Source organism: Mesoplodon mirus, assembly GCF_964341445.2.
Source record: "Mesoplodon mirus genome assembly, chromosome: 11".
In the NCBI taxonomy this organism is placed as follows: Eukaryota; Metazoa; Chordata; class Mammalia; order Artiodactyla; family Ziphiidae; genus Mesoplodon; species Mesoplodon mirus.
The window spans coordinates 21,441,954-21,467,152 of NC_138987.1; the positions used below are offsets into that span (position 1 = coordinate 21,441,954).

Genomic DNA, 25,199 nt, shown 5'->3' on the forward strand with positions numbered 1-25,199 from the left:
AAATCATGACAGTAACCTATCACAGCTATTATTGAAACCTTTTGTATAGAAAGAAAGCATACTTTAACCAGTCCTAAGAACTCAATTAGAAATATAGAAATTTGGATAAATAAGAAGAATACGTAAGAATGCATTCCAGGTTGTGTGTTCCCCTCTGTCTAGTAAAGTGGACCAGGAGCCTGGAAAGTTTGTCATAGGAAGCTGGTGTCCCCCGGTCAGTGCTGGGTGTCCCGCCTGCCTCCATCCTTTCTGGTCCCATGGAAGCTGCCCTACTTCTGGCCATGATCACTTCCTGCCCAAACAATTTGAGTAGCCTCCTAGCTAATTTCTCTTTCTCTTATCTCTTCCTAGTCCAGTTCAGCTTTACGTGGTAGCCAGAATTATCTTTATAAAGCAGTCAGATCATTATCCCCTCAGTCCACTGTCTCTCAATTTCCTAAGCAACAAAATCCAAATTCCTTACGTTTATGTGTCCTGTTATAAGTACACCTCTCAGCCTTATTTCTCACCACTCTCACCACCGTGCTTCGTATACACACCAGCAGTAAAGACCGTATCAGGTTCTTTATGTTCCTTGAATATCTGCTGTTTCATTGCTCCATCTGGAATGCCCTTGTCCCCATTCTATGCCAGTTGAAGTCTTACTACTCTTTCATGCCTCAGTTTATATGACCCTTTCTCCAGGAAGTATTCCCTGTTCATTATACTTTTTTTTTTAACATCTTTATTGGAGTATAATTGCTCTACATTGTTCTGTTAGTTTCTGCTGTGTAACAAAGTGAATCAGCTATATGTATACATATCTCCCCATACCCCTCCCTCTTTCGTCTCCCTCCCACGCTCCCTATCCCATCCCTCTAGGTGGTCACAAAGCACAGAGCTGATCTCCCTGTGCTATGCGGCTGCTTCCCACTAGCTATCTATTTCACATTTGGTAGTGTATATATGTCAATGCTATTCTCTCACTTTGTCCTAGCTTACCTTTCCCCCTCCCCATGTCCTCAAGTCCATTTTCAATGTCTGCGTCTTTATTCCTGTCCTGCTCCTAGGTTCTTCAGAACTTTTTTTTTTTCTAAGATTCCATGTATATGTGTTAGCATATGGTATTTGTTTTTCTCTTTCTGACTTACTTCACTCTGTATGACAGACTCTAGGTCCATCTACCTCACTACAAATAACTCAGTTTCCTTTCATTTTATGTCTGAGGAATACTCCATTGTATATATGTGCCACATCTTCTTTATCCATTCATCTGTCAGTGGACATTCAGGTTGGTTCTATGTCCTGGCTATTGTAAATAGTGCTCCAATGAACATTGTGGTACGTGACTCTTTTTGAATTATGGTTTTCTCAGGGTATATGCCCAGTAGTGGCATTGCTGGGTCATATGGTAGTTCTATTTTTAGTTTGTGTGTGTGTGTGTGTGTGTGTGTGTGTGTGTGTGTTATGCGGGCCTCTCACTGCTGTGGCCTCTCCCGTTGCGGAGCTCTGGACGCGCAGGCTCAGCGGCCATAGCTCACGGGCCCACCCGCTCCGCGGCATGTGGGATCCTCCCGGATCGGGGCACGAACCCGCGTCCCCTGCATCGGCAGGCGGACTCTCAACCACTGCGCCACCAGGGAAGCCCTATTTTTAGTTTTTTTAAGGAACCTCCACACTGTTCTCCATAGTGGCTGTATCAATTTACATTCCCACCAACAGTGCAAGACGGTTCCCTTTTCTCCACCCCCTCTCCAGCATTTATTGTTTGTAGATTTTTTGATGATGGCCATTCTGACTGGTGTGAGGTGATACCTCACTGTAGTTTTTATTTGCATTTCTCTAATGATTAGTGATGTTGAGCATCCTTTCATGTGTTTGTTGGCAATCTGTTTATCTTCTTTGGAGAAATGTCTGTTTAGGTCTTCTGCCCATTTTTGGATCGGGTTGTTTGTTTTTTTGATATTGAGCTGCATGAGCTGCTTGTATACTTTGGAGATTAATCCTTTGTCAGTTGCTTCATTTGCAAATATTTTCTCCCATTCTGAGGGTTGTCTTTTCACCTTGTTTATGGTTTCCTTTGCTGTGCAAAAGCTTTTAAGTTTCATTAGGTCCCATTTATTTATTTTTGTTTTCATTTCCATTTCTCTAGGAGGGGGGTCAAAAAGGATCTTGCTGTGACTTATGTCAAAGGGTGTTCTTCCTGTGTTTTCCTCTAAGAGTTTTATAGTGTCTGACAGTCTTATAATCATGACTCCTTTAGTTGTAAGTAAAGAAAAACTACTTACGCTAGCTCAAATGAAATAGGTTTGGTAAGGAGGCAGTATTTGGCAGGGCATGGTAAGGAAGCTCGTGCATAACCAAGGGCTGGGGACAAAACACAGTGGGCCCCACAGAAAGTGAAACTTGGAGAGTCGGGAGCCAAGATTGCACTCAGTCCCACAGGCGGTGTCAGTTCTCATTTATCTCTGTTTCTTGCTCACTTATTTTACATCTAGCCCAATAGGTGCCTTCTCCAACTCCGTATGGGGACCTCTCAGCTCATCTGGCCAGTCCTGATGATAACTCTCTTCTGTTGTCCTTCCTTATATGAAATTACAATGATGGAGAATCTGATTGATTCAACCCTGCCTATAGGTAGATCTCTCTTGGGTCAGATGTCCACACAGAAACACGCTGTGTCCAAACAGTAGGGGCTGTGGCAGTGTCCTCAGCAATAGATCATGTATGATATCAACTCTCTCTTCTTCGTCTTCATTTTCTCTTTCCATTTCTTTCTCAATTCCCAATGTTCATCTCTGCTTAAACCCTTTCTCAGATCTGAACCTCTTTATTCCAGGGCTCTCTTCTCAGAAGAAAAGTGATCTTCCAAAATCTTATTTTGGTGTGAATTACTTTACTTGTTCTTCTCTAACACATGAATTTTAATTGTGAATTTTGCAGGGAAAGAATCCTAAAATAATTTATTATTTATCATTAAATCTTATAGTTTGTGGCTATTTTGTATCTTTTCAAATAACCCTAATTACTTAAAAGATTGTGACCTCTGAATCCCTCTAAGTTTCATCCTGGGAATTAGGGTTGGGGAATGATGTAACAAAAGGCAAATGAAATAAATAATTTGTAATTAAAATATCTAGTATTTTACCAATAAGATCAACCTCACTATGTTGTCTTATTATTTCTAGAATATGATTATTGAATGTTGCTCTGAAATAGTATCTTTGTTTTTACCTGATGAAGAGGCAACTCCACTATCTGAGGTATGCATCTCTTTTAAAACTGTATGTGATTCTCTAACAAGTATTGTTGCTATGGAAATGGAAATACAGAAAACATCTATTATGAAAGTATCAAGGGCCTAACCATCCTTAATTAATGTGAAAAATTGCTAAACATGAGTTTATAATAGCATGTTATTTTGGTTAGAAATATTCTTTGTTAAAAAATCAACTAGTACAGAAAGTTGTGGAGAGGATAATGTTAAAATCATCTCAAATCCACCATTCAGGGAATAACCACTATTAACATTTTGGAGAAAATCTCAAATTTTTTTCATGTATAGTTAGACTTTTGAATTTTTACATCAGTGGGATCATACTGCACAAGCATTCTGTAACTTGTTTTTTTTTTCATTCAACAATAATTCTATGGAGATATTTTTATGTGAAAAGTCTACCCTGTCTTATTTCATGCCTATATAATAGTTTCTTTTATGTATTTGTCATGTCAGGCTCTATTTATATAACTAGATCCTTATTCATGGATCTTGAGGTTGATGGGTTCTAGAACATACGTATTTCACCCATCCTCAGAGTTAATCCTTAGGAATAGGATTTTGGAGTAAAAAGTATATATACATGGTCCCTGACTTACAATGATTCAACGTATGATTTTTTTGACTTTATGATATTATGAAAGCAATACACATTCAGTAGAAACCATACTTTGAATTTTGAATTTTGAGCTTTTCCCTGGCTAGCAATATGCCGTCCAATACTTGTGATATGAGGCAGTGGCAGTGAACTGCAGCTCGCATCGCCCCCATGATCATGAGGGGAAACAGCCCACATACGTACAGCCATTCGGGACCCGGACAGCCATTCTGTTCTTAACTTTCAGTACAGTATGCAGTAAATTACATGAGCTATTCAGCACTTTATTATAAAATTGGCTTTGTGTTAGACGATTTTGTCCAACTGCAGGCTAATGTATGTGTTCTGAGCATGCTTAGGGTATGCTAGGCTAAGCTCTGATGTTTGGTAGGTTAGATGTATTAAGTGTATTTTTGACTTAAGATATTTTCAACCTCTGATGAGTTTACCCATTTATTGGGACATAACCCCATCATAAGTAAAGGAAGATCTGTATACATTTTCTATTGTGGTAAAATATACATAATGTAAAATTTACAATTTTAATCATTTCTAAGTGTACACATCAGTAGCATTAAGTACATTCAAAACGTTATACAAACATCTCCACCATCCATCTCCACAATTTTTTCATCATCCCGGGTAGAAACTTTGTACCCATTAAGTAATAACTCCCCATTTCCTCCTCCCCCAGCTCCTGGTAATCTCTGTTCTACTATTTGCTTATTCTAGGTAACTCATATAAATGGAATCATACAATATTGGTTTTTTGTGTCTGGCTTATTTCATTTAGTGCAATGTTTTCAAAGTTCATCCATGTTTAACATGTATCAGTACTTCATTCCTTTTTAAGGCTAAATAATATTCCATTGTATGTATATACCACATTTGTTTATCCACTCTTCTGTGGATGGACATTTGAGTTGTTTCTACCTTTTGGCTCCTATAAATAATGCTGCTATAACCATGGGTGTACAAGTATCTGGGTGTACATCTAGGAGTGGAATTAGTAATCGGTGGATCATATGGTAATTCTGTGTTTAACTTTTTAAGGAAACCCCAACAGCTGCACCATTTTACATTCCCATCAACAGTGCAAGAGGTTTTAATTTCTCCACATACTCACCAACACTTACTTTCTCTTTTTTGATAATAGCCATCTTAATGGGTGGAAAGTAGTATCTCATTGTGATTTTGATTTGCATTTCCCTAATGACTAATTTAATCGCTGATCGCCCATTTTTATATCTTCTTTGGAGAAATGTCTATTCAATCCTTTGCCCATTTTGAATGGGCATATGCATTTTGGTATATAATTGCAAATGGCCTCCAGAAATGTGGCACCAGTTTTCTCTCCCATCTGCAGTAGGTGAGAGGCCCGGTGTACCCGTGTATTCATCCGCACTAGTTCTCCTCCTTCTTCTGCTCTCTCTCTCCCATTTCCTCTTCTCCCTTTCCTCCCCCCCTCCTCCTCCTCTTCTTCTAACTGTTGTAGATCTGACAAGTGAAAAATGACATTTTAATTATTTTATATTTATTAATAGTAAAGCCAAATATAGTTCATACTTTGTTGGCAGTCTGTGTTTCTCCTTTTGTGGAATGGTGTTCATTCATGTAGCCAATCAACAAATTACTTAGAGTGAACTGCCTATTTGTCAGGAACTCCTTTCTAGGCCCTAGAGAGCCTGCTGTGAACAAGCAACAAGGACTTCACTCTCTCGGAGCTGCCGTTTTTTTTGTTTTGTTTTTGTTTTTGTTTTTGGAGAGAAATAGTAAATAAATCAGTAAGCAAGATAATTCTGCATTTTGTTAGGTGCTATGAAGGAAAAAACAGAGTGAGATGTTAGAGTAGGGTTGGCAAACTGCAGCCTGTGAACTATGTCTGGCCCACTGCCTGTTTGTAAATAAAGTTTTATTGGAGCACAGCCATGCTCATTTGTTTACCAGTTGTCTATAGCTGCTTTTGAGCTACAACAGCAGAGCTCGGTAGTTTTGACAGAGACCATATAGCCCACAAAGTTTAAATTATTTACTATCTGGCCCTTTACAGGAAAAGTATTCTGATCCCTGTGATAGAAAGTAACAGGGGATGGGGCAACAGTTTAGATTGGTGGTCAGGGAAGAATTCTCTTAGGAGATGACATTTGAAGTAAGACCTGAAACATTACACTGTGTCCCTCCCACTAGATCATTAGCTTCTCAGGAGCAGGGGTGGGGCTATCTTAATCTTTGAATTCTTACAGTGCCTTGTACACGACATCACTTGGTTACTGTTTCTTGAATTACATTCTCTTTAGTTTTAAATACCTGAAATTTAATATTTGCTTAAAATTTTTTTTTCATCTGGCCATTCATGTTCTTTTCCCATGTTTTTAAATGAGGAACTTAATTTTTTATTTTTATTTTATTTTTTATTTTTTTTTCTTTTTGCGGTATGCGGGCCTCTCACTGTTGTGGCCTCCCCCGTTGCGGAGCACAGGCTCCGGATGCGCAGGCCCAGCGGCCATGGCTCACGGGCCCAGCCGCTCCGCGGCATATGGGATCCTCCCAGACCGGGGCACGAACCCGTATCCCCTGCATCGGCAGGCGGACTCTCAACCACTGCGCCACCAGGGAGGCCCCGGAACTTAATTTTTTATTATGGAAATATGTAGAATTACTGCAGCAGACCATTGACAATAAAAATCAAGCTTAAATCTAATTTTGTACAAACTGTGCTTTACAAATAGGTCACAGAAAAAAATTATTATTTTAAGACACATGATTTATAACATTAATGGGCTTTGACTTGGGTTGGAATCTCAGCCTTGGATCTTGTTTGACCTGAGGCAAATCATTTAACTTCTCTAAGCCTCAGTTTTCTCATATGTAGAGTGGGGTAATAATGCCAACAGTGCCTTAACAGTTGTGAGGACTAAAGTAAATAATGTATGTTAAGGATTTGGATTAGGGTCTAGTGCAAATAAATGTTAAATAATTATTAGCTATTTCATCATGTCATCTTCATTATCATCTTCCCTACCATGGTCCTGCCTTCCATGTGTGAATTCTTCATCCTCTAGTCAACTAATTTCAACAGATTTTTAAGATCCAAATTTGTTTTGAAATATTGACAGAAAAGGAGAGTAACAGTCTTAAAGAGAGAGAGAAAACCAGGAATCATTTTCTTTGCCTGTAATGTAAATAATTGTTGAATCCTAGAGGAATTAGGTCAGGGTACAAGATCCCAACATGAGATCACAGTCGTGAAAGAATCATTGGTCCAAGAGAAGGTGCCTCCAACTGAATCCCACGCAAACACTTCCGCTGAGAGCAAGACTTACCTGATGGTGCTAGATGGAGCGTGGGCGTTTACAAGCTTGTTCCAAGAAGTAAATGGTTAAAATAAAGAAGAAGTAAATTTGTCTAAATAAAATTACATGCCTTTTTTTGTCACTGGCATGAGATCTTGCTGTTCAGTTTAGTTCCTTACTGAACATATCTATTATAATTGCCTTTGCCTGTATTGCCTCTTCTTAATTAAAATAAATATTGCCACACACAACTTGTGACAAAAATAACCTGAGATAGCAAGGAAGTGAAGGAAGGGAATGAGTGCTCCATGCTAACGTTCTTAGTGATTAGTTACAGAATGTAAATGACCGTTAGGTATACTTTCTGGTGCACCAACAATGAAGCGATCCTTTCATTGCCTACATAGGTTCAGATTATTGCAGTTTCCAAGTTGTCAGGTACGATTCAAACATGACGCTAAAAATATTCTTTCCGCTCTTGCTGTGACTGCCTGTGGGGGGTCGTTCTATACAACTCCATTCATCAGGGATTATTGACTTCCAGCTGCACGGAGAACATTGGTGTAGATACTTTTGTTGCTGTAAAGGCAGCATAGGTTTAAGTTCCTGCATTCAGCTCAATTAAATACTTTTGTACTGGTTCACATGATACATGTGAATTTACCTAATCTACGTGTGTGTGTGTGTGTGTGTAGTAGGTGTGTGTGTACATGTGTGTATGTATGTATTGAACTGATTTGAGTCATACAGACTCAGTATGGAGAGGAAAGTCCTAGGAGCAGATCCTGCTTTGAAGGTGGAAAAGGTGACCCTAAGCCACATTGTATAAGGAGATTGCAAAGTAGTTTTTCTTGGCTGCATGAGTTTAGTAGGATATTTTTTGAGTTCACGGTTTTTAGCTAGACCTACTATAGTACCTGACAAACACTAATGATTATAATCATTAAACTGCAAATCTTACTAATAGTAGTAGTAATTTTAATATTTATTGAGCACATGGCATGTGAAGACACTGTCCAGTGTTTTAAATCCAGTATCTCATTTAACATTACAAGAAGCCTATGCAGTTGGTTACTGTTACTATCCCCGTTTTAGAAATGGGGAGGTGTAGCAGCATGCCCAAGCTCTTGCAGCTTGTAAGTAGAGGAGGCACTAGTCAACCATAGATCCGCTTACATCCGGGATCTGCATCTTTGACTAAAGTGCACCCAGTGAATGTCTGATTAGAAGAGGGAGCCGATGCTGCAGGGTGTGGAGGAGTGAGAGGTGAGAAAGGGAAGGTTGCAAGTGTAGATGAATCTCTGAGAAGGTTTGGGACAGGAGTCTGGAGAGGGTGGAGGAGCAGCTCCCAGGAGGCACGGAGTCAAGGGCGGGTGTTAGGACAGCAGCAGTGCACAGGGCAAAGAGCTGGGAGGGGTGGAGGTTGCCTGTCAGAAGAAAAAAGGACAAATGATGAAGCAAGGCCTAAGGGAGTGGGCCGGAAACAGAAAGATATTGACGGCATAAGTGAGATAGTTGCCTGGAAACAGAGGAAATACACCTCTTTCTGTAGGTCTTGGGGCAGCAGATTAGGGCAGGAAAGGATGTGAATAAGTGTGTGAGAGAAGGATAGGAGAAGCGGGGGCAGTTCCCACCCAGTGGTTTTCACTTTCTCAGTGAAGTAGAGGCAAGTTCATCTAAGACTGGAGTGGGATAAAGGGTTGAGGGTATGATCTTCTAAGAGAGATGAAGATCTTGAATATTCATAGTCATGAGCTATGTGTGATGAGCAAGGAGCTGACCAAGAAAAAGTAGAAGAATTGAGGGCCACAATGAGATTTAAAAGTCATACATTTGAGGGGCACTAGGCTACTTGGCTTGTGATTTTTCTCCAGCAGCGCTTGGCTTCCCAGATATGGGTGTGGAAAATGCCAGTAGAGGCAGATGCAAGAGAACAGAGATGCATGGGAGGTGAGAGTACTCGTGAGACACCTGACGGCCTGCCAGAGGCTCAGGTGGCTTGGAGCAGCTATAAGTTTATTTCACAGTAAATCCCCGAATTCCTCTCATTTGCTCTGAGAAAGCACCGGTAGAGCCTGATGTCTGCCATTATTTCTCAAGCTCAGGTTGAATAGAAAATAGTTTAATCATACAATATGTTTTCTAAAAAAATTTTTTTTGAATTTTAACTAAAAAAATTCTTGACAGATTCTAATGGCCTACACTACATTATTATGTACAATATTAATGGGCACTCCTTTTCACATGGTGGAATCCAGTGTGCCCATGTTCTCTTATTTCTGATTCTGAAAATAATCATATTTGATGTGTTTATGATCAGATATTGACATCAACCATATGCTAGTCACTAAAATAACTATTATCTTTGAGAAGGTTTGGGTAAGAACTATGGAGAGGGCAGAGGAACACTAAGAGGGAGACATAGAGTCACAGGTATGTTAACACATCTTAGTTTATTTAGTCATTTGTCTCCCCTACTAGAGCAGATTGAGTCTTCTATATAATAAGATTGGATCTTATTATACTTACATTCTTCCTGCCTTGCCCAGTGTTGGCTCCCCAAGGGTGTCAGTAAGTGTTTTGTTTTGTTTTGTTTAATTAATTAATTAATTAATTAATTTATTTTTGGCTGCATTGGGTCTTTGTTGCTGTGGGCACAGGCTTTCTCTAGTGGTGGCAAGCGGGGCTACTCTTCGTTGCAGTGCCCGGGCTTCTCTTTGCAGTGGCTTCTCTTTTTGCGGAGCACGGGCTCTAGGCACGCAGGCTTCAGTAGTTGTGTCATGCGGGCTCAATAGTTGTGGCTTGCGGGCTCTAGAGTGCAGGCTCAGTAGTTGTGGTACACGGGCTTAGTTGATCTGTGGCATGTGGGATTTTCCTGGACCAGGGCTTGAACCTGTGCCCCCTGCATTGGCAGGCAGATTCTTAACCACTGTGCTATCAGGGAAGTCCCCCTGATATTATATTTATGATTAGGGATCCTTGCATTCCTGGGATAAACCCCACTTGATCATAATGTATGATCCTTTTAATGTGCTGTTGGATTCTGTTTGCTAGTATTTTGTTGAGGATTTTTGCATCTATGTTCCTCAGTGATATTGGCCTGTAGTTTTCTTTCTTTGTGACCTCTTTGTCTGGTTTTGGTATCAGGGTGATGGTGGCCTTGTAGAATGAGTTTGGGAGTGTTCCTCCCTCTGCTATATTTTGGAAGAGTTTGAGAAGGATAGGTGTTAGCTCTTCTCTAAATGTTTGATAGAATGTACCTGTGAAGTCATCTGGTCCTGGGCTTTTGTTTGTTGGAAGATTTTTAATCACAGTTTCAATTTCAGTGCTTGCGATTGGCCTGTTCATATTTTCTATTTCTTCCTGGTTCAGTCTCGGCATGTTGTGCATTTCTAAGAATTTGTCCATTTCTTCCAGGTTGTCCATTTTATTAGCATAGAGTTGCTTGTAGTAATCTCTCATGATCCTTTGTATTTCTGCAGTGTCAGTTGTAACTTCTCCTTTTTCATTTTTAATTCTGTTGATTTGAGTCTTCTCCCTTTTTTTCTTGATGAGTCTGGCTAATGGTTTATCAATTTTGTTTATCTTCTCAAAGAACCAGCTTTTAGTTTCATTGATCTTTGCTATCATTTCCTTCATTTTTTTTTTCATTTATTTCTGATCTGATCTGTATGATTTCTTTACTTCTGCTAACTTTGGGGTTTTTTTGTTCTTCTTTCTCTAATTGCTTTAGGTGCAAGGTTAGTTTGTTTATTTGAGATGTTTCCTGTTTCTTAAGGTAGGATTGTATTGCTATAAACTTCCCTCTTAGAACTGCTTTTGCTGCATCCCATAGGTTTTGGGTCGTCGTGTCTCCATTGTCATTTGTTTCTAGGTATTTTTTGATTTCCTCTTTGATTTCTTCAGTGATCATTTCATTATTAAGTAGTGTATTGTTTAGCCTCCACGTGCTTCTATTTTTTACATATCATTTCCTGTAATTGATATCTAGTCTTATAGCATTGTGGTCAGAAAAGATACTTGCTATGATTTCAATTTTCTTAAATTTACCAAGGCTTGATTTGTGATGCAGGATATGATCTATCCTGGAGAATGGTCCATGAACATTTGAGAAGAAAGTATATTCTGTTGTTTTGGGATGGAATGTCCTATAAATATCAATTAAGTCCATCTTGTTTAATGGTGTCATTTAAAGCTTGTGTTTCCTTATTTATTTTCATTTTGGATGATCTGTCCATTGGTGAAAGTGGGGTGGTTAAAGTCCCCTACTATGATTGAGTTACTGTCGAATTCCCCTTTCATGGCTGTTAGCATTTGCCTTATGTATTGAGGTGCTCCTATGTTGGGTGCATAAATATTTACAATTGTTATATCTTCTTCTTGGATTAATCCCTTGATCATTATGTAGTGTCCTTCTTTGTTCCTTGTAATAGTCTTTATTTTAAAGTCTATTTTGTCTGATATGAGAATTGCTACTCCAGCTTTCTTTTGATTTCCATTTGCATGGAATATCTTTTTCCATTTTGTATGTGTCCCTAGGTCTGAAGTGGGTCTCTTATAGATAGCATATATACAGGTCTTGTTTTTGTATCCATTCAGCCAGTCTATGTTGGAGCGTTTTGTTTGGAGTGTTTAATCCATTTACATTTAAGGTAATTATCAATATGTGTATTCCTATTATCATTTTCTTATTTGTTTTGGGTTTGTTATTGTAGGTCTTTTCCTCCTCTTGTGTTTCCTGCATGGACAAGTTCCTTTGGCATTTGTTGTAAAGCTGGTTTGGTGGTGCTGAATTCTCTTAGTTTTTGCTTGTCTGTAAAGGTTTTAATTTCTCCATCGAATCTGAATGAGATCCTTGCTGGGCAGAGTAATCTTGGTTGTAGGTTTTTCTCCTTCATCACTTTAAATATGTCCTGCCACACTCTTCTGTGCCTAACCAATTTTTTAAATTAGTCAGCAACTCTCCCCAAATATACTAGGTAACTGTTATGGAGTTGCTGAGTGTGTTTATACCCAGAGGACAGAGGAAAAACTAGGTGGATTCTCAGTTCCCTTTGAAAGAAGCTATGCAGTTTTTCTGGCTGTTGGATGGAGTTGCATGTGTCCCAATTTATGTGGGATAGCTTCCACATCACTTTTTTGGGGGGCTGTTAAGTCCTAGAAGGTAGGCTATTTATCTTCCTTTAAGCTGTTAAGTCCTAGAGGGTAGGCTATTTAACTTCCTTTGGCTAATTTTGTTACATTACCCTATGCCCCTTGGTTTCTTTTTAACAAAACTTCCCAAATGGTGACAATGACAATACTGTTTGTAAACTGGCGTTTATAGCATTGGGAACAAGGTATTCTGTAGTTTACTAAGTATTAAAAAATTAATTCTATTAATATAACTTCTTTCAGTTGAAAGTTGTAGTTGTTTTTTTTTTTTTTTTTGTACCAGCCAAGAGCTGTCTGAGTAGATTTTACAGGCATCAAGAATACATCTTTCTTCTGTGAGACATTATTATTCTGTCCTCAAGTGAAGAGTATCCTTTGTATGTAAGTTCATGAGACATCCACTTAATATTCTTATATTCTTTTGGAGACAATGCCGAATGACATCAGTTCCACACTGCCTTTAAAACACAGCTCTGACTGATTCCATCCGCTTCACTATTCATTTCCAACTGTCAAATTTGGCTAAGGGAGAAAGAAAGCCCTTAAGAAAAGGCTAGGCTATTAATGTGCTCTTCAAAATGCTAAGAAAAGGCTAAGCTGTTTATAGCGTTTTCAAAATGCTCATCTCTCGGAGATTTGCCAGCAACAGTGTCAAGGTGAAATAGCTCTCGTTCATCCAGGAACTGAGAGCCTTTGTGTTCTCTTCACTCAAAGCACTGGTCCCACTATTGTTAGACGTGCTATTTGGGGGGTATAATGATCCTTGGATATAATTTAAACCAAAATATAGTCATGAACCCGATATTGTGTATTTACTGTAAAAGTGGCAAGAAATGTGTGCAATGCTTGAGAAAGCAAGCCTGGCTTCATTCTGGGTACAGCTGTATTTCAGAATCAAGGGGACAATTTCCCGAAGTTTAGTCACTTTGTATAACTTCAAAGGAAGTGAGAGGCAGGGGTATTATTAGCAAATCTGTACATTGCTTTCTATCTTGCTGAAAACTGAGTCAAGTGCTTAGTTTCATTCACTTCATGCATTTTGCGAAACGTTTTTGTCTTGATTAAAAATCTGGACCCTTAACAATGGCATTATAATTCATTTTAGGAGGATGTTGATTTTGGCCTCATATTTCTCAGTCAGTTGACAAGCCTTTTGAAATTCTCCAGACCAATGTTCTTTATATTTAAATAAATCCACAAAAGAGAAACTGGTGTAAATTTACCCATTTTCTTTGTTAATACTTTGGACACCAGCCATTCGAGATTTTTGCCCTTATTTCTCCTGTATCTCAAGTAGCTGGTACCATTAAGTTCTTTTCTCAACCACCTGTGAGAGCACAGCACGGTGGGAAGAGCGCTCGGCACACGCTGGAGCCCCAGTGTTGCTCTTGTGGATAAGTCATTAGTCCTTAAAGACCTCAGGTCAATAACATGCTGTTGAAGGTCTCGGAAGCAACGTATCTCAGCAGATCAAAACATGATTTGATTCTTGGTTCCACCATCTATTGATGGTGTGACCATGAGCTACTCACTTTTCCTTCTCTGCTTCAGCTCCTTATCTGTACATTGGTGATAGCTTCTCCTCATGGAGGATTACATTAGCAACAGTATGTGACACGTCTGATATAGTGCCTGTCAACGCCGTGGGTAAGCATCCAATACATTATGGCCATCTTTATTTTTCCCTGCCTTAAAATAATGAGGAATGATTCATTTCTTCATTTGATCATTCATAACTCTCTGCATTGGTGGCTTTTGGCCTATCTGAATGTTTGCTAATTTTCAAAAGAGTAAAGGGACATTTAATAGATGTAGTCTTAATATTATTTTTCAATCATCCTTTTTAAATTAAACTTTCTGTTTTGAGATCATGTTAGGCTCACGTGCAATTTTAAGAAATAATAATATAATACATTGTAATAATATAATATAATGTAAAACTGTAGTACAGTGTCATTACGAGGATAATGACATTAATAAAGTCGGGGTACAGAACAATTTCATCACTACAAGGACTCCTCCTGTTCTCCTTTTATAGCCACCCCCACCTCTCACACCCCACCTCTGTCCCTGACCCTTGACAATTATTAATCTATTCTCCATTTCTATAATTGTATCATTTCAAGAATGTTATATTGAAGGAACCATACAGTATGTAACCTTTGGGGATTGGTATTTTTTTGCTCAGCTTAATTCCCTGGAGAACCATTAAATCACGCTTTTGATGGACCAAAAAATCCTCACGAACATTGAATATTTTACTTTGGCCACAGAATAATCATTAGCTCAAAAGTGGCTGTTGTGGTACCTGGCACATAGTGTGGGGTAAAGGTTCACTGATGCGCAGGGGTGGATCCCACTCTGCCTGATTCACCCCTCTTCCTCGCTCTCCTCCTCCTCTCCATCCTTCTCCTCTTTCCTTGCCCCCTTCTCCACATCTTCTTATGGATATTGACAGACAAAGGCTGATTGCTCAAGTTAGAAACACTAAAAAGAGTTAAAAGAAATACTTTATGTGAAGTTGCTTTGTAAATTGCAAGCTCTGTTAGACTTCCTATCAAAAATTGCCGGTCAGTGTTAGCCACATTGTAAGAATAGTTTGCAGATGTAAACAGATGGGAACAAAGGAGTCAGCGTGAGCAGTGTTTCCTTACGCATCGTGCTCATGGGTCTGCGCTCTAGTTTCTGCTGCAGTGGGAGCTGCTGACTAACAATGCCCCTCAGCCTTTCACTCTAACCAACAAAGTCCCAGGAACAAAACGCAAACTTCAGTTCACATTCTTTGTAAGCCTTTGCTCTGAAAAAGAGCCCCCTGTTTAGAGTTGCCAGATGTTAAGCTTGCTGAGCTCCTTCATGGAAAAGCATCAAGAAATGCCAAGTATTGTTCAAACCCTGGAGTTTTCATTTCAGTATCTCAGGTCAAAAGCCCACAGGCAGATCAGTCACAGCCGTTCAGGAGGAAACCCAGCTTCAGCATTTGTACCCAGTTAGAGCATTTCTTCCTGTAACTTTGCTGCTGAGAGTCAACGACCTGACCTTTAAGTGGAGTCCAACCCTTACTCTGATGGAATGTCCCCTATTGAGAAATACAGCAAGGGGAGAACAAGCTTGCCAGAGCGTAGCTGTTTGAGCCAGGATAGCTTAGGCTATGCTGTGCTAATAAATAAACCCCAAACCTCAGTGGTAATAAAGGTTTGCTTATTTCTCATAAAAGTCCAATGAGGGGTACGCAACTCCCCTTCAACTTGTAACTATGCTGTCTGAGCTACACGGCCTCCAATTCGGAGGAGAAGAGGGCTAGCGGATTTCGTAGGATGTTTTTAAGTTGGGTGACTATAGATACAGGTTTGCCTGCAGCAGTCACAGCGCATACCTGTTGATTTGGTGTGATGGTTAATATACTCTCCTTTTATTCTCAACAGTCTCCCAGTTTAGGCAATAAATTAGGGTGACCATTTCTAAGAGCCAGCATGGAATGGCTATCATATAATTTCTGCCCATGTCCTTATTGGTCTTGCCCTGATGTGCAAGGATGTAGAGAACCATAGAGGAACAAGTATGTACTTCAGTGACCTCTAGTAACTTCTGGCACAGCAGGCATCTGCAGGAATGCCACGAATTTTTTCCACAGAACGAATTCAATAACTTCAATTACCAAAACTCTGTTGAGAAGATAGGATAGAAATATGATATTCTTACGAACTAAGTCATCTCATTTAATCACACATTGTGGTAGGCTGACTCATGGCCCCCCAGAGATGTCCACATCCTAATCCCCAGAACCTGTTACCTTATATGACCAAAGGGACTCTTTAGACGTGATTAAGCTAAGGGTATTGAGATGGGGGAGATTATCCTGGATTATTCAGGCAGGCCTTAAATGTAGTCACAAGTATCCTTGTGAAAAAAGGGAGGCAGAGGGAGACTTGACAGCAGAAGAGGAGAAGGCAACGTGATGATGGAGGTGAAGATTGGAGAGATGTGCTTTGAGGATGGAAAAGGGGCTATAAACCAAGGAAAACAGGTGGCCTCTAGATGCTAAAATAGGCAAAGAAACAGATTCTTTGCTGAGAGTCCCCAGAAGGAACCAGCCCTGCGGACACCTTGACTTTAGCCCAGCCAAACTGAATCCAGATTTCTTAACTCTGGAACTGTAAGAGAACAAGCGTGTGTTGTACGCCACTAGGTTTGTCTTACATTTGTTACAGCAGCAGCAGGACATCAATCCACACATACACTCTGAAATTCAGCATGTGACTTTAGGTTTCTGGTTCTGTTTAGATGTCTGTAAAAAAAATCCTTCTCTTACATGTGAGATATTTAAGTGGCTTGCCCAAGGTCCCTTAGCTAGTTAATGTCAGAGCCGGGATTTACACCCAGGCAGACTGGCTCCTCAGATCACGTTTCTAACTACTCTGCCTTACTGCCTCTGCCTTACTGCCCAGCTGCCCTTGAACTCCCCCTACCATGCCCATCCACCACGAAACGCCCCTGCTGCATGCAGCCTCTCCTCCCACACCCACCTGACTCCAGTCTCTTGCTCCTTCCATGGGCACTGTGGGCCCCTGGACACATTTCCAGCTTCCGCTTTTGGAAAAAAATTTATGTAAGGTTCTAGGGCTTCCATAGGGAATTCTCAAGAAAAGTTAGGCTTCAGGAGAAATTATTGAATTTCTTCATATTTAAGTGTATGGGGAGGGATATTATTTGAAGGAAGATATTTCTGAATCTTCTTCCTACTCCTTAGTTTCTAATTCTCTTCCTCATACTCTAGAGGGGGAAATGTTCCTAAGGGTAATCAAATAATGTGATTAATAGAAATGATACTGGAAAGGTATTAAGTTTGTTTTAACATGACCCAGAAAAGAAGCCTCTAGAAATTTGGTATAAAAATTCTCAGTACTTTAAATCTCCCGTTAGCTTGTATTGGTTATATACTAGTATGCGTTTTGCCATATTGCCATTTGTTTAATGGTTCTATTGTTAACCACTGAATTAAATATTTACGCCTGGGTGGCCCCTTCACTGAGCCACTAAGAGCTCCCCTTCTGGACCGAAGAACTTATTTCCCCATCTCTGGGAATGTGCTGACCAGCAGCCCTCAGCTCTCAACCCTCTCCAGGAACTGCCCCTGTCTAATGGACATGGCCTTTTTGGGCAGGGGTGGGTTGGGGGGGTATCTGTATCTAATTACTCGCTGATATGGTTGTGCAGTGACCCGACCCCCCCCCACAAAAGTTGGGACAACTCTGAAGGGCCACTCCAGCTTCAAAGCTCCCCATGGGGTTGGCAGGGGGTTTGTTGTGTCTGCATTGCAGCCTGTCTTCTCCCTCTGCCTAATCCTGCTTTCTTCCCTCTCCCCACGGGTGTTGATCCCAAGGGTATGCCCCGATAAACTTCCTGAAAACTAAGTTCCATCTCAGGGTCTCCTTCCCAGGAACCTGAACTGCAACAATGAGTTAAAAATAATAATAAAAAATGAAGATCCCTGACTAGTGATGAATACATAAGAGTGCTCCATTAATCCTTATTTATTGGAATTAGAAGAGTTCTAACGGAACTTGGAAACACACTTTCTGGTTAAAAGTTTATTTTCTAATGTAGAAGTAAGGGGAAAACATCATACACATGTCACCCACTCATGATTAAAAATACCTTCTACAGTGTGACCCCACAGTTCAATCACAGTTTCCTTTGACCTCTGTTTTAACAGTTAATTTACAATGATATAAAGTCTGTAAAACAAAGATTTGAGCCCATATCCAATCCTCAATAAATGTAGGCTTCCTTTTTCAGAGAAACGTTTTTTCCCAGAGTAAAAAAACAAGGACTTGGTAAAGCTTTAAAACCATTTTATGCAAATAAAGGCAATGATGTAAAGAACAGTGTCATCACGCGTAGAACTATATCAGAATTTATGCTCCCATCTCCACAGAGAGTGAGGAATACACACTCAGTTTTACAACACATTGACTGTAAGCATTTCTGTTCAGTCATCTACCCAAGAACAATTTTCCTTTAATTCTTCCCCCAACCTCTGATTATAAGCACTGAACCATCAGCCGAAAAGTTGGATCTAGCCTTTATGCCTTATGCACTTCCTTGTTGGTTGTATAACTCCGCTTCCTGTTCTGATTAGAGCTTTTGATATTTTAAAGGGGATTTGCCCTGTTTGAGACCCTTTATTAGTTTTTTATATGGTGACAGAGACTTTCCTGGAGTGAGAGAGCAGCTGTTCTTTCTGCACAATAGGGTTTCAAAGGCTCTTTTCTCTGGGACTTAGACTCTTGAGCGTCAGAATAAGCCTGGATACGCACAGCCTAAACTTTTACTTTTTTCTTAATGGTCTCTTGTGGTCTTAAAAGATTGTTTTGTTAAATAGTTCCCTATAAAAAGCATATACCCATAATGGAGATACCACTGCCAGCTCTATCAGTTTTCATCACGTAGTGCCTTGGCTCAGCCTGGGGTAGGGTATGAAGGGCAATGTGTGCAGAAGGGATGCAAGGGAAGAGGAGGAGGAGGGCAGGAGAAAGCCCCAAAGGCCTCAGAGACATTCACTAGCTGAGCACTGCCCTAATCTACATAATACCAGATAGGACTCTTGTGGGGTTTTTCCTGATACCAGCCGATTCTACAGCTCTCTGACACCAACTGGGTGCCCAACAATTCAATTCAGTTCTGACACTACTACCCGGAGTTAGCACAGACTCCCACAGATTAAGGGCTCAATCCAAGAATGCCCCCACTTCAGATGCCAGCTGTAAATGAGGTGCCCAGGCTACCCACACTTCTGTCCCAGCAGACTACAGATTCAGGAGTTCCCATGATGCCCCCTAAGGTTCGATAAGTTGCTATAAAGACTCACAGAACTCAGGATAACACTTCACTTATGATTACCAGTTTATTATAAAGGATACAACTGAGGAATAGCCAAATAGAAAAGATGCATAGGGCAAGATATGGGGATTGGGAGGAACAGAGTCTCCATGCCCTCTCCAGGTGCGTCACCCTCCCAGTACATCAATTTGTTTACCAACCAAGAAGTTCCTCGAAATGTGTCCTTACGGGGTTTTTATGGAAGTTTCATTACGGAGACATGATTGATTCCGTCATTGGCCGTTGGTGACTGAACTCAGTGTCCAGTTCCTCTCCCCTCCCTGAAGGTCGGGGGCGCTGGGCTGAAAGTTTAACCCTCTAATCACATGGTTGGTTTTCCTGGTGACCAACCCGATCCTGAAGCTATCTAGGCACCTTTCCCCACCTTAGTCATCTTATTAACATACAAAAGAAAATTTCCAAGGGATTTAGGACCTCTATGCCAAGAAACTGGGACAAAGACCAAATATGGATTTTCTCTTGTACCACAACTGTAAAGTATGAACATCACGTAAAATTGATTTTTAAACATATATCCCAGGGAATGTAGTCTCCCTCAATATATCTCCTCTCATGGAGGTGCTCTTCATGTGTTTCAACAAAGAGGCCATTGTTCCATTGTTCAAAACATTTTTAGCATCTACTTAGATGTGAAAATGGAGACAGGGCTCCTTATGTTGCTGAAATGTCTTTGGCTGGACTGAAACCTTTGGTTTCCTGACCATGTGGGACAATATATCTGAGCAGGAATTGTCCTTTATTAAAAGGTGAACTCTGCTCAAGAGCTCAAGGAAATGCCATGCATAGCCAGGGCTCAGTGGTTGTAGAGTGTCAATGACAGTGATGGTGATGGGGTTGATGATTAAGAAGAATAGATTCTATTCTTAGGCAGTACAACAGTTGAACCAATTTCCTGAACATATGCTTTCTCAGCCATAATCCTGTCTTTAATTTCTAATTTTCTTGTTCTCTGCAAAATGTCTTTATAATAATGTTATTTCTTTAAATTTTAATTTAGAAGATTTCTACCACCTTACCAATATGACCCTTTGATCTCATATTATGTTTAAGAAAACTTCTTTTCTGCTATATTTAAAGTTTTATTAATACAAAAATTAGAGTGATGAAAAAGATAATCTTGTTTGCAGCAAAGTGTGAAATTTCCTGTGGTCTGATAGAGTTGTATATAAGCCCTTCTCATCTTCCTAAGGGTTAGGTGCTGTTTCTGTTAGATTGTGGAGAATAACATTGTTGGTATTGGGATTCTCTTGATCATGTAAAGTATAGTGAAACCAAATACATCTAGTTCCCTCTCATCTGGAACTTTTATTAGATGGGTCACCAGTCATTCATGATATCAGCTCTTAAGTAAGTTAGTATTGTATTATCCTTTCTACTTTGGAATGCATGTTTTTTCCCCAGTCCAAAAAAAAATCCAATAAATCACTAACTTCAAAGACTCAGGTGATATATAAAGAAGAGATAGAAAACATGGTAGAAAAAGATATATATGAGAATGCTAGATAAAAACAGTATTTGCTGTTGGTACGGGCCGGCCAGCCGCACATCCAGTGCCTGGTAGGGGGTGCCTGGCACTGCCAGCTGGACGGGGCCCCCCCTGCTACCCTCATGGCTCCGGCGTCTAGGAGGATACAGCATGAGCAGTTGCAGCTCCCGCTCATTCTGCTTCATCTTCTTCAGAATGAACCCCAGGCGCAGCTGGGAATGGAAACCTGAAGTTCCTGGATTGTATTGTGGCTGCATATAGGGAGTAGGAGTTCTGACTCAGGAGCCAAAACCAAGAGCCCCTAGGATATTGATGTCACCCTGGGGCCACTGTCTGGCTCAGTTCCCTGGAAACATGGTCCAGAACCTGCTCTTCTTGCGACTCGGCATCATCCTAAATCTGCCAGTTACAGGGCTTCTCCACTTTCCCTGGCTCCTGAAATCGTAGAGGGTAGGCCTGGGATTCTCCATCCAGGGTGGAAGTGGCCCCTAGGGGCCCTTTGGAAATGTGTGGGGGCGTCATTGGATTGAACCAATTACAAGGTAGAGTTCATGTCGTTTAGAGGGCAGGGGACAGACTTGCACAAAGAATTGTCCTGCCCAAGATGCCCATTGTTTCTCTATTGAGAAGCACAATTTTTCATTTTGCCAATGAGAAAATTGAGGCTCACATGGTGCTTAGCATGATTGACATAGTGACTGACATATAGTAGGTGCTCAATGAATATTTGTGGTTGAACAACAACAACAAAAAAAACAGTATTTGCTTTCCTACCTTGAAGCTATTGTTTTTTCTTTTAATGGCTGTGACTGTATTTTAAGGTTCTTGAAAGGACACAAAGGTAAATCCAATCGTTTCACAAAGCTTGCAATTTTTTATATCCTGCTTACCAATTACAAGATTAGGCAAATCTAATTGATTAGTGGTTATTTGGCTTTCTCCCTTTTTTCTTGGTCATTAACATTTAGAATCAATGAAAAGACAAATGACACTGGGCTGAGAGAAGCAAAAAGACGTCTCAAAGTAGGTGCTCAATAAAAACTCAGTGGCTTAAGAAAAAGCATAGATACTTTGAATACAATATGATTTTTGTTTCAATCAAGGAAAATAGAACAAAGGAGCAGAAGTAATAAAATCTTTCATTATGATAAAATCTAGTTTTCATGCAGAAACTCATATAAAGTATAGCATTGGCAAAAAAAACCTTTAACTTTCCAATGGCTTTCATAACTCCCCCAAACAAGTTCAAGTCCAGGCCAGATTTTAATGAATCCCTTCAGTGTGCCCCACCTTGATTAACTTCCTTTCCCTTCCTTGTACTGTTTCAGACTTTTATCCTCTCTAGGCAGGCAAAATCATCATCATTTCTTTAATATTGCTCCTTGAACCATAACCTGCTTGAACTAAATTACAATCTGCTACCTACCAAGGTATTTTTTCCTTTCTTTCTACAAAGTGTTTCCTAATCCAGGAAAAGGAACCAAGATTCTCTGGTACCTTATCCTGGACAATATGGACTCAAAGCTATTTTCTAAACACAAACAAGACTTCTCAGTAATTACGTGATTGCCAATGTTATCTCTGTTAAATGACAAAGAAAGAAATTCAGTAATTTCACCTGGAACCTAACTTTTCTTGAGAAGGTCCCTATGGAAGACCCAGAACCTTCCATAAAATTTCCAAAAGCTGAAGCTGGAAAAGTGTCCAAAGTGCCACAGAGCCCATGGGAAAAAAATTTAACCGAGGAGGTGAAAGACTTGTACACTGTAAATTATAAGATGCTGGTGAAAGAATTGAAGAAGACACAAATAAATGGAAAGATATTATGTGTTCATGGATTGGAAGAACTAATATTGTTAAAATGACCATATTACCCAAAGCAATTTACAAATTCAGTTCAATCCCTATCAAAATTCCAATGGCATATTTCACAGAAATAGAACAAAGAATACTAAAATTGTATGGAACCACAGAAGACCCTAAACAATCCTGAGAAAGAAGAACAAAGTTGTAGGTATCACACTTCCTGATTTCAAACTACGCTACAAAACTATATTAATAAAAACAGTATGGTACTAGCACAAAAACAGACACATAGATCAATGGAACAGAATTGAGAGCCCAGAAATAAACCCAGACATATATGGAGAATTAATTTACAACAAAGGAGCTCAGAACATACAATGGAGAAAGAATAGTCTCTTCAATAAATGATGTTGGGAAAACTGGACAGCCACATGCAAAAGAATTAAATTAGACCACTATAGTATACCATACAGAAAAATTAACTCAAAACGTTGAAAAGCTGAAAGAATTTCCTCTAAGATCAGGAACAAGACAAGGATGCCCAATCTTGACACTTTTATTTAAAATAGTTTTGGAAGTCCTAGCCACAGCAATCAGGGAAGAAAAACAAATAAAAAGAATCCAAATTGGAAAGAAAAAAGTAATACTGTTTGCAGATGACATGATAGTATACATAGAAAATCCTAAAGATGCCACCAGAAAACTCTTAGAGCTCATCAATGAATTCAGTTGTAGGATACAAAATTAATATACAGAAATCTGTTGCATTTCTATACACTAAGAACAAAATATCAGAAAGAGAAATTAAGAAAACAATCCCACTTACTGTTACATCAAGAAGAATAAAATGCCTGGGACTACACCTACCTAAGGAGGCAAAAGACCTGTATAGCAAAAACTGTAAGATGCTGATGAAAGAAACTGAAGATGGCACAAACAGATGGAAAGATATACCATGTTCTTGGATTGGAAGAATCAATATTTTTAAAATGACCATACTACCCAAGACAATCTACAGATTCAATGCAATCCCTATCAAATTACCAATGGCATTTTTCACAGAACTAGAACAAAAAGTTTTAAAATCTGTATGGAAACACAAAAGACCCCAAATAGCCAAAGCAATCTTGAGAAAGAAGAATGGAGCTGGAGGAATTGGGCCCCCTACTTCAGACTATACTACAAAGCTACAGTAATTGAAACAGTATGGTACTAGCACAAAAACCAGACACATGGATGAATGGAACAGGATAGACAGCCCAGAAATAAACCCACATACTTATGGTCAATTGATCTACAACAAAGGAGGCAAGAATATACAATGGAGAAAAGAAAGTCTCTTCAATAAGTGGTGCTGGGAAAACTGGATAGCAACAAATAAAATAGTAAAATTATAACATTCTCTAACATCCATATACAAAAGTATGCCCCAAATGGATCAAAGACCTAAATGTAAGACTGGATACTATACATCTCCTAGAGGAAAACATAGGCAGAACACTCTTTGACATAAATCACAGCAATACAGTTTTGGATTCTCCTCCTAGAGTAATGGAAACAAAGACAAAAATAAACAAATGAGACCTAATTAAACTTAAAAGCTTTTGCACAGCAAAGGAAACCATAAACAACATGAAAAGACAACCTACAGAATGGGAGAAAATATTTGCAAACGATACAACTGACAAGGGATTAATTTCCAAAATATACAAACAACTTATACAGCTCAATACCAAAAAAAAACCAACCCAATCAAAAACTATATCTGGAGAAAACTCTAATTCGAAAAGATCCATGCATCCCAATGTTCATAGCAGTACTATTTATGATACCCAAGACATGTATAATATATACAATGGAATATTATTCAGCCATAAAAAAAGAATGAAATAATGCCATTTGCAGCAACCTGAATGGATCTAGAGATTATCACATTAAGTGAAGTAAGTCAGAGAAAGACAAATATCATATGATATCACTTATATGTGGAATCTAGAAAAATGATACAAATGAAGTTATTTACAAAAATAGGCTCACAGACATAGAAAACAAGCTTATGGTTACCAAAGGAGATGGGGGGAGGGTTGAGGGGAAATAAATTAGGAGTTTAGGATTAATAGTTACATACTTATTATATAGATAAACAACAAGGAACTTGTGTATGGCACAGGGAACTATATTCAGTGCCTTGTAATAAGTTATAATGGAAAAGAATCTGAAAAAGAATATATACATATGTATAACTGAATCACTTTGCTGTACAATGGAAACAACACAACATTGTAAATTAACTATACTTCAATTAAAAAAAGAAAAAAAGAATCTGAAAAATTATAGATAGATAAATGTATGTATAACTGAATCACTTTGCTGTATACCTGAAACATTGTAAATCAACTATAATTTTTTTTAAAGTGCTCAATAAAAAAATTAAGTTTTGAAATATGGAATTGAAAAAATTAACTCAAAATGGATAGAAAACTTGAATGTAAGACCTGAAAACATAAACTTCCTAGAAGAAAACATAGATGGTAAATTCATTAACATCAATCTTAGCAATGTTTTTGTGGATCTGGCTCCAAAGGTAGGGGAAACAAAAGCAAAAATAAACAGGCAGGACTACATCAGACTAAAAGCTTCTGCCCAGTGAAGGAAACCATTATCAGAATGAAAAGTTAACACACTGAGTGGAAGGAGATATTTGCA

General features: G+C 39.3%; 1 protein-coding gene across 1 annotated transcript in view; it reads left to right on the top strand.

Annotated features, from left to right (window-relative positions):
- CFAP54 (cilia and flagella associated protein 54) overlaps nt 1-25,199 on the top strand; it is a gene marked incomplete at its 5' end in the record, with an annotated part of 318,667 nt that overhangs the window by 276,186 nt on the left and 17,282 nt on the right. The window contains one exon of the mRNA XM_082636308.1: nt 3,168-3,242. Coding sequence (XP_082492434.1) covers nt 3,168-3,242 — 75 coding nt within the window. The remainder of the gene's footprint in view (nt 1-3,167; nt 3,243-25,199) is intronic.